General features: G+C 35.6%; 1 protein-coding gene across 1 annotated transcript in view; it reads left to right on the top strand.

The window, feature by feature from the left end:
* The first annotated feature begins 254 nt into the window (after positions 1-254).
* LOC106470426 (glutamate receptor 2-like) overlaps positions 255-11188 on the top strand; it is a 46273-nt gene continuing 35339 nt past the window's right edge. Inside the window, exons 1-2 of the mRNA XM_022399940.1 lie at positions 255-392; positions 986-1347. Of these exons, the coding sequence (XP_022255648.1) occupies positions 255-392; positions 986-1347 (500 nt within the window). The remainder of the gene's footprint in view (positions 393-985; positions 1348-11188) is intronic.

The following is an 11188-nucleotide window of genomic DNA, read 5'->3' as shown; positions in this document are numbered from 1 at the left end:
CTTTAACAATTATATAAAGTATGGTCCCACAGTGAGACAGCGGTAAGTTTACGGACTTACAATTCTAAAATCCGGGGTTCGATTCCCAGCAGTGGACACAGCAGATAGCCAAATGAAGCCAGAATTACAAAATATTCATTACAGTTTTCTTTGAGTTAAAAATGTTAGAGATATAATTATTATTGTTACTTAAGTTATTAAATTTGATAACCAGGTGTGCACTCGGCACCTGAAAGGTGATATCTTGTCCAGAGATGGGACCATTAACTGAAGCTCAGATTGAGAACCACATCTTGGTAGTTTATAACAATGGGACAGGATACTTTCCTGCACATAAAGTAATGTCCCAGCTAGATATGAGCTTTTTAGTTTTTGTTTTCAGAGTTTCTGAGGTATTAATCATGTTTTTCATCTACAACTGAAATCATTACATACTGTACGGCTTGAAATCAATGATGCTGCAATGAATATCACTCCGACATTTGGCAAGATAAGTTTGTTTGTAATTAAGCACAATGTTACACAATGTGCTATCCGTACTCTGCCCGCCACTGATAGCGAAACTCGGTTTCAAGGCAAAACAATCCATTGATGTTTCAGTGTTGCATTTCCTGTAAAAGACATAAAACTAAGTCGCATTCTGGTAAAATCATGATCCAATGTGGAGTCATCGATTTCACATTTCTAAAGTTCATAAGCCTTTTAGTAATGCATAGTCCAAAGGAATGGTAACTTTCTACCATTCAAATGTGTTAATCTTGTTTCACAAGTACAGAGGAAGGTGGTTATAGTTTCTCAACGCTTATAATGTCCCAAACCCAAGGAACCGGTTTTTCTACATATAAAATTACTACTGATATAGTGTCCCAACCGACGGTTATAATCTCCAACCTGCAAATTAAAATTACTGTATCAATACATTTATAGAACTTGACAACTGTGACAGCTGTGTAAAGGTTTTGAAAAAAACGTGTTATAATTTCAGATTGGTGCACTCTGTAACTATGGAAAGAAAGAGAAAGTGTTAACACTGTCACAAAAGGTGGACGTAATTGCTGCGGGCAAGCAGCCAGGAGTTACAAGGCAGCAGTTTGGAGTGAGCAGGCAGATAGTCAATTTAATTTGGATGCAAAAAAGTGATCTTGAGAGTCGGTTTCAGAGTGGACAAGGAAACGCCAATAAGAAACGAAATAGTCCCGGCACATTTTCAGAGCTTGAAGAAATTATTTTTCTATGGTTCAAAGAAAAGCGGGCACAAGGAGTTCTTCCGAGTGGGGTTTTGCTTCGTCAAAAGGCAGTGGATCTAGCTCAGACTACGAAAATCGAAGGTTTTCAGCAAAACGACGGGTGGTTCACACAATGAAAAGCAAGACACAACATTGTTTATAAAGTTGAACTCGAAGAGAAAACATATGCAGATGTTACGGCGTCAAAACAATGACTCAGTGAAAAATTACCAGCAATTTTTAACTCTTATAAGCACGAGGACGTTTTTAATGCTGATGAAACGGCACTCTTCTTCAAACTTTTTGACTCTCGTGGCTACGTTGGACGTAGTTCAAAGGCAGAAGGAGGAAAGTTGCCTAAGGATCGAATCACAATCCTTGTCTGTGCAAACACGACAGGATCTAAAAATATGCCCTTGATTCTGATAGGAAAAGCTAAGCATCCACGTTGCTTCCCTAAAAATCTGACATAGCTCCCTGTCTCTCACGCTAGTTCCGTAAATGCATGGATGGCGAGAAATACACTTGAGTCATGGCTTCACAAGTGGGATAAGGAACTCGCAAAAACGAAGAAAAACATATGCTTGCTTATAGACAATTGTGCATCTCACCCTGCAGATGTTTCACTGCAAAACATAAAGCTTGAGTTTCTTCCCCTAAACACAACATCTGTTATGCAGCGAATGAACATGGGAGTCATCCGGAACCTTAAGGCTCACCACCGTTCCATACTTCAGCACATCATGGATAAGATCACACAGATCCTAACCTTTCGTCTGAAGAACTAAAAAAGAAGATAGATCTTCTGACAGCAGTCACTGTTATTGCTGAAGCATGGAAACTGATGCGAACAGAGACAATTGCAAATTGTTTCAGAAAAGGAGGCTTCCAGTTGCAGGTTGTAGATGACGACCAAAATGATGCGAATGATCCGTTGGACAGTGTTGCAATCCCTGATCAATTAAGAATGGAGTCTTTTAAACAACTTCTTGATGTGGATAAAGAGGTGAACTCACTCATGATGTGTTGATAGAAGAAGTAAAAGTGAAAAATTATGCAAAAAATCCCCAAAATGGACTTACAAGAAGAGGACGATGAGGAAGAGAACCTATCTTAAACGAAGGAACTCGTTGGTACACTTACAGTCCTTCGGCGATTTTCAGGAATTGATTTATCTGAAGGTCGCCTTAATCTAAGAGCTGTGGAGGAACAACTAAGGAAGAAGAGGGACGCAAAGCGAGTGTTTAGTTCATGCGATGTTTAGTATGTGACTTTATTCGGATGTTATGTTCGTTTTTAAATACATATTACATACTACATATAAAACTCGTTTAAAATTCCATTTTTATAACTTCCTCTGACACAAAAACAATCCTACGTATATAGATAGTGTCCCGACGAATATAGTGTCTTTATTGCCAGCAACCGTCTTCCTCTGTACTATAAATGAAAGCAACTCTTTATTTGTCATGCAGTATCAACACTCAGAAGTAATCAGCATACGACTAGCATATACGATTATATGTTCTACTGTGTCTTTCATCTGTGACAATATCAATATTTTCCAGCAGATTCAACATGTAGTTAACCACACCTGTGTTTATTGAATGTCACAAGGTCGTAAACACGTGCTAATCATTTTACAGGGTCCTCCAATGGGTCAAAGGTAGGTGTATTGACTTACAATTCTAAAATCCAGGATTCGATTCCCCAAGGCAGATAGAGCACAAATAGCCCATTGTGTGGCTTTTCACGAAAACAAACAAAACAAAACAAATCTTTAAAAAATTAAAGATTACACAATGCGATTTAAATCGCAAGCTGGCTTATACGTGTTTCTCTATAGACCTTCTAGGAAGGTAGTCTATTGAAATAGGTGGAAGAGAAACCAGTATGAACTGGCTTGAAATGGGTTAAAATTGTACGTAGTCTATTGTTGAAGTATGTAACCTAATGATTTATAGGATACCCCACTAAGTCTTCAAGCAGGTTATTTCCATGATTTTTCCTTTTATTTTTGGGGTCTTTAGTTTTCACCTGTTGCTTCAGCTGTTGTCTATGAATCAAGCACTTGTTCCTGTCCTCAATCCTAACAGCTAAACAGCAGTATTACAAATTGGAAGTTGGCCAGAAAGTTATTTCAAAATACACATTGTGTTGTGAATGAGGATTGTGTTCGTTTGTTTTTCCTTGTTTTTACTTTGATGTCCACGTTTAATTTATTCTTTCGTTATACATTCTTGAACATGCATGTTGCCGAAACTTAAACTTTTCTGTTAGACATTTATATATCTGAATGCCATGAAACAAAACATATTTATAACATATTTTAGCACAGTTTATGCAGTAGTGTATCATTAATTTTTGAAAATGGTTCCTTAATACAGTGTAAAAGGCTGAAAAAGTTTACATTTTATGATAATATTTAATAGTTATGTGTCAGAACTTCAGAAGTCTTACGACAGATGTTCTTTTTTTTTGTTGTTTGTAGAGTTGAACTGGGATACTTTCTTTACTAAGGTTTTCGAAATAAAATGTTATACTACACAAAAAAAATATTATTCAGCTATCAAGGTAGTTTGAAAAAACCAACAGAACATTCAGAAGTTAATGTTGTTATTAGCTTTCTGTGTTCTGTCCGCTGTAGGGAATGGAATTTTGCTTTTTAGCGTTGTAAGTCCGCAAACTTACCGTTGACCAACCGGAGGACTAGAAAAATATGTTGTTGTTTCAGCGCAAAGCTACATAATAAGCTTTATACTCGCCGTCCACTGTAAAGAATTTAACCCCAGATTTCAACGTTGTAAGATCATAAACTTACCGCTGATCCACCAGGAGGAGGACAAAGATAAAGAAAATGAAATATAATTCAGCTCAAAATACTACAAATTAGCTCATGTAAAAATTTCAAAACATATTATATTGAATGCCAAATAACGAATTTAAAGATAAAATAACGAACTAAATAGCCACATAGAGAATGTATAGATTTAATATTTTCTGTTACAGAATATTAGTGTGTACAAAAATATACTTTTAATAATTATAACTTAACACATTTATACTTGTCCTGTTAGCTTTAAACTTGATACACAGTAAAATGTATTAAAAGCTAAACATTTACTTAGGTACTTTAAAGCTTGACTCTGGAAATGTCGCATTAAATGGGTTCCAGATTTCAATGATATATGTCACAGCATCAGAATGGTATAAGTTTCGGTTCTAACTTCTATTAACTTAAGAAGGAGAAGACAGATTTCTTAGACATTTTCAATAACTTAACTAGAAATCCTGTATTGTCACGAGCTAGAATTGCAATCAGTCTCAGTTTTTATTCATTAAAAAAGTTTTCAACAAGTTGTAGGACAGTGAACTTCTATTTTGAAATAATAGACTAGATTTACCAACAACAAGTCAACAGCACCCACCACCAGCTCATTGGCTACTACTGTCTGACAAAATAGTGGAATGTCACCGTCACTCTTATAGAGACTCTACAATTCCAAAGTATGGAACGCATTTGTGTGGCATTGGGTCGTGAACAATGAATCCTTGGACTTACAGTCTGAGCACGTTAACTATCGAACCAGGTCCGGCTCTTGTAGAAACTTGTTTAGGATATGAGTGTTGGATGTTACCCAATAAAACCAGTTGAACCTGCTTGTAAGACGTTTTATGAAAGCATTTGGACTTTGTCATATTTTTACGAGTGTGATGGGCTATATACCCAGAACAAAAAACCATAGAGAGAGTTTTTTGGAGAGCAAGTTGATTCAATCATATCTTAATTCTTGGCCTCTTTAAACTTCAGAATACTAGTGTTCTAGAGCAGTAACTATGTGGCAGTCTCAGGTACACTGATACCCTTAAACATAAGGATTGTAGCCAGGGTCAGCGCTAGGAGGGGATGGTGCTAACATTTCCTTGCTCCCCTAAGATAATGTTGTCCATTAACCTAATTTTATATTTGGTCCCATCATATGTCTCATTGGCCTCCCGGTTGGGATTGATTGTAAACGCAAGTACCTGGAGAACTGGCAGAAAGTACAATAAACGGATTTAAACTGAAGTATAATTTCAAAGGTATTTAATTTCTTTATTATTAATTGCAAACATGGGTGCACTAAACGTCTGACAGCTCTTCTGAATAAACGGAAGAGACGTTAGCTTTCTCAACCTATTTTATAGATATTCTAGATATTCTGTCTGAAAATAGAGAGGACTGACCACTACATACTTGAATGAATAGGGCTAGCAATACTCACGTTGTTCTTCATCTCTTGGGTGAAGATAGGGAGAAAACAGTCTTCAGGTATTTCTAAACTTAAATACATATAGAGATGCTATGAAAAAAAGCAGATGCAAGATCAAAATTAAGTTTCCAACAATATTATCTGTCAGAAAGTTCAAAAGTGAATAAATGTGACGCACGTCTTGACCGTGTGCAACTAGCCAACGAAATAAGGTCATTACTGTGCGGGGCGAGTATTTTTATATGTAAAAGTTTACAAACTCCAAAAGCGTGTATAATTCAAACTTTTACGATAAATTAAAGTTTATCTGAGTTACTGTAGACTAAGAAAACATGGCACAGTTTCCCAAGTATCACAACTCGTTTATCAACTGTATTCAGTGAATAAATGGTGCTTCTAAAATATATTTCAATATTTAAGTGTTGACGTTATGAAATATTTCCTTTCAATTTTTTAGAGTACCTTATTAAGTTGCGCCTGAGAAGCTGTATATTCTTCAGTATGTAAGCTTGCTATCAGGAAATATAGACAGTATTTTAGAATGTCATCTCGAAACTATGTAATTGTAATATCACTAAGAAGAAATTGCATTTTCAGCACTTTGGCCTTAAGTAATAACACATGCCAGCAGGACCGCCAAGATCTTTCATGTAATCGGGAAAGGATTGTATGTGGGCCTTCTCTATCAATCAATTTTCCCCTCCCCCCTCTTTCTCCCTCACAATTGAAAAGTAAGCCAGCATTCAATCGGACTTTGAAGTATTGTTTGTTTGTTCTTGAATTTCGCGCAAAGCTACACGAGGGATATCTGCGTTAGCCGTTCATAATCTAGCGGGCATGGCCAAGTAGTTATGGCGGTCGACTCGCAATCTGAGGTTCGCGGGTTCGAATCCCCGTCCCACCAAAACATGCACGCCCTTTCAGCTGTGGGGGCGTTATAATGTGACGGTCGCTCCCACTATTCGTTGGTAAAAGAGTAGCCCAAAAGTTGGCGGTTGGTGGTGATTACTAGCTGCCTTCCCTCTAGTCTCACACTGTTAAATTAGGGACGGCTAGCACAGATAGCCCTCGTGTAGCTTTGCGCTAGCCGTCCCTAATTTAGCAATGTAAGACTAGAGGGAAAGCAGGTAGTCATCACCACCCACGGCCAACTCTTGGGCTACTCTTTTACCAACGAAAAAATACCTGAATAGATCTAACTAAAAACATATTTTAAACTGGGTATCTAAAGAAGAAATTCACAACTATTACAGCCACGACAGTAACAGGAATAGAGCAGTAAACCAGATTCTTGTGGTTGCTATTGAACTTCAAAATATTAAAATATCTCGGATAATGCCTACAGCATAAACATACTGGAATTTAAAACAGCAGTAAGTAATAAGTGTACTGTAAAAAAAAAGGTGATATTTTCGATAGTGCTTATAATGATAAATAAAACATAAAACATTAGAGCCTTTACTTTTTAGAGATGCGTTTATAGTTTCTACGTAGAAATTTAATCTCACACACTTCGAAAATCCATTATTTAAAAAATGTCCTGAACGTTTCTAAACAAAATGGTTGACTCGTTTTTAAACATTTAAGAACTTTAATGTGCTTGTTTTATTCAATAATTATACATTTTATATGTTTTGTTTTGTTGTTAATCACAAAGCTTCACAATGGGCTACTTGTGCTGTGCCAACCACGAGTATCGAAACCCAGTTTTTAGCGTTATAAGTCTTCAAACTTACCGCTGAATCAATGGGGGCTCGCAATTTTAATATTGGCAATCTAATTTAGAAATCGTAGTGTCTTGAGTATATTTCTTTATTATCGATAAGTTTATTTGTGTGAAGTTATGCACAAAGCTACACAATGGGCTATCTGTGCTCTGCCCACCACGGGTATCGAAACCCGGTTTCTAGCGTTGTTAGTCCTCAGACATACCGCTGTGCCACTGGGGGGGGCGGCATTATCGATAAGATATGTTGTTTTTTTGTTGTTGCTTAGTTTCAATAATGAAAAACAACGAAAAATAACGTGTTATCGATTTCCAGGTGAAACATCCATCTTCTGTTATCATTATATTTTACGTAACAATAGTGAAAGAAATATGTACATCAGATACATATTCACGAATCTTTTATGCACAAACAAGCATCCCTGGCCCAATAAATACAGTCTTATATGTTTTTGTTGTTTTTTGCCAGATCTGTTGCCCAGGTGAGGTCAACCACATATACATTAAAATAAATACACCATTCAACTGTGTAAATTAACAGTTCGCTCTTCTGACGAAGTAATTAATTATAGTGTCAAAGTTCACAGAGCAAAGCGAATTTCAGTAATCTGTGTTTCCAGATTTGTCACTCTTTGTTGGGCAATGGTGGTAAATATAGATGACAAGCTGAAGTACCCGTCTTCCCTCTTGGTGAGTATGAATGCAAAAAAAAAAGAAAAAGAGAAAAAAGTATCTTTCGATTTGCCACATACAACACTGTAAATCAGAGTGACCAAAATTTCAACCAAAAAGTAGAGTTTACACTGTCATTCAGAAATTCTTCATTCCTGATTCATTGTATATATAGTCTTAATATACCAGGAGAACCTTATTTAAAACATTATTGACCCGTACTTATGACATATAAGTCTCAATTTATTAAACGGGTCCAGCCTGCAATTTGCAAGTTGCGGGATCGAATCCCCGTCATCGAGATGCTCGTCTTTTCAGCCGTGGGGCATTATAAAGCGACGGTCAATCTCACTATTAGTTGCTGAAAGAGTAGCTCAAGAGTTGGCAGTGGGGTATGTTGACTAGCTGCCTTTCCTCTAATCTATCAGTGCTAAATTAGGAACGGCTAGCGCAGAGAGCCCTCGAGTAGTTTTGCGCAAAATTCAAAACAAATCAATCAAAACCAAACTTCCAGCTTGTAATAGATGCTTCTGTGTCAATAGTGCCAAATAGAGACAGATGTAGCCTGATCCGCAACATTCTCAAATACGACCGGTCTGGAGCAGGGTTACATGTAGATCTAAAGGTGTTCAGATCTATGTTTCTCAATAAGAGTGCATAAATATAGAAACTGTAATCTTATCCCAACTTTTTGATCATTTTTAGACGTCAACCTTCAAATGACCGTTAGCTTAATCATGCAGGATCTATTTATAAGAAAAAGCTATTGATATTAAAGAATTTGAGTGCCCAGTGATATAGTCGTAGCACACAACGGAGTGTTTACCCAAGAATTGATTGTGGAATGCGGATCTCATATCTCAGGATGGTTTATGATGTGTTATTCATGTAGAAAGCCACGTAATAAGTTCACGAATTTGTTATTTTGGAAATAAAAACGCATTGGTTCTACTATTTCTAACTAACGGCATACCTGTGATTCAATACATACACCGAGTTTTGTTATGTTTTATTTTTGATCATTTAGGTTATGCTGCGGTAAACATACGTTTCATCGTATATGGAAATAAACACATTCTAAATACAGTTCTTTTGATAAATTTACAGAAAAGTGTTTGAATTTAGAAGTCTAGTTTGTACATAATTACAATCTACGGGACGTTTTTCAATAGTACTTTACTTTATTGATTTGAAATTTTGCTCGAAAAACTGTTCAATTTCTATTTAACTTATTAGGAGCCCTATAACACTCATAAAACGTTTGGCATTCTCAGTTTCTGATAGCTTGAGGTCTTTGATCTTCTCATCGGTCTGCACTATTGAAATACTTATGGGTTTGTTATCGTAAGATCAGCACAATTTCAGATTTTCAAAATCTAACGATTCTTGAGAATCAAAATATCAAACTAAGATAAAATATGTGCATGTTAACTTTACTCATTTAAAAATCGACCAATTTGACAAGATAACGGTCTCTGATAATGATCTTAGCATACATCAGGCTATAGTTTTTATTTTTCTTCTTCTTACAGTACATGTATTTATAACCAATGTTTGTTTGTTTTTAAATTTCGCGTAAAGTTACACGAGGGCTGTCTGCGTTAGCCGTCCCTAATTTAGCAGTGTAAGACTAGAACGAAAGCAGTTAGTCATCACGGCTGAAAGGGCGAGCATGTTTGGCGGGAGTGGGATTCGAACCCGCGAACCTCAGATGGAAAGTTGAGCGTCCTAACCAACTGCCCACGCCGGGCCTCGCAATCAATTTATAAATAAGAATTTTTTTATATTAAAGAGACATGAAAGAGAACTTTTAAGTAAAATCATTTAAGCACACACACGTGAACATGAAACTTTTACAAGGCTATAAGCAAATATACGTTACAAGTCATTTGAATTCGAAATTATGCAACTGCTTGGGATTTTTTTTATTCATCACTGATTCTGACATTAGATTTTCAGTGATACTTCTGCGACCATCCGGAACAAACATGTTTGATGTAAATGGCATGAAACCTTTTTTTGTAATAGAAAAATAAAAAACAACATTTTCGTTGCGCACGATATGTCACGAAATATGCGAGTTATGATTTCGCACTTAATATGGTCGAGTGAGTGTCCATTGTTAAGAAACTTCTATAATATCCTAAAATATAGTTAGAAATTATAAACATATAAATATATATATCGGTTTTCTTTATCCTTCACTGAGAAAAATCAATATTCTTTTGTTCGTGCCTGAAAGAACTTTTCTAGCCCCTATGTGCAACACAAACAGTATGCAAGCATTCGAAACATAATTCAACAAAAACATCGTTACAGAACAAACTTTACAATAAATTCACAATACAACACTATTCAAGACTTGCCTTGTGAGTTGACAGATTCGGTCTGTGATCACGAGTAAATGATGCATGTCTAAAAGTAAATCATATTGAAATAATGATAAGTTGGTAGGTGTTATTCTACAACTGTAAAAAGATTTTAAAACTTACATTATTTTGTATACAAAGGCGTTGGGATACACATAAACTTCTATGAGTAAGCAAGTTAAGCGAATAAAAAATACTTGTGTTTTTGAATAGTATACATTTTTTGAACGGTTGTAGATTTTCACATTAATTGTTATGTTACACTATTTCTCATTTATTTATTTAACAATTATTCTGATACATAAAATTAAGCTTTCTTTCCTTTATAAACGACACGAAGTTCGAAATGTTCACAGATTTATTTTCTGAAACCAAAATACTTTATGATACGAGATTTGGAGAAAGTTCATTAAATTATGTGATATTTAGTGGCCAGTGATGATTGGAAACCTGAAACTGGATGTCGAATAATCTACACTTTGTGATTAAGTTTGCTGTTTTTTTACTTTGAAATATTAACATATCGTGATAAAAGATCTCCAGCTTTGATACTGCACACATCACACGGAATTATAATATTTTCGTTTTTCCTCTCGTTCACCTTAAGCTTCAGTCACATGCTGATAAGTTCAATGGGACTGATGATAATATAATCATATCATTTTTTATCGGATGAACACGTGTTTCTAGTAAAACAGTACTCAAAATTTTCAACACTACTTTTTAGGGACTTACAGAGCAAATGTTTTCTTTATTTTTTTATCTCGTGGCGTTTCATCAAATAGAAATAAATTTCTAGTTTTGTGTGGGTTTACTTATTGATTAAATATTATTTTATTACAAGTTACAACTTTTATAGTAAGGAAGATTTCTTTTAACAGTTACAACGTTCCCACCACTGGTGCAATCATTCTAAAGTACATAACTTTTAATTGTAAAGAA

The sequence above is a fragment of the Limulus polyphemus genome, unplaced genomic scaffold, assembly GCF_000517525.1.
Source record: "Limulus polyphemus unplaced genomic scaffold, Limulus_polyphemus-2.1.2 Scaffold105, whole genome shotgun sequence".
NCBI lineage: Eukaryota > Metazoa > Arthropoda > Merostomata > Xiphosura > Limulidae > Limulus > Limulus polyphemus.
The sequence above is the reverse complement of the archived record's forward strand: the minus strand, read 5'-3'. Positions and strand labels throughout refer to the sequence as shown.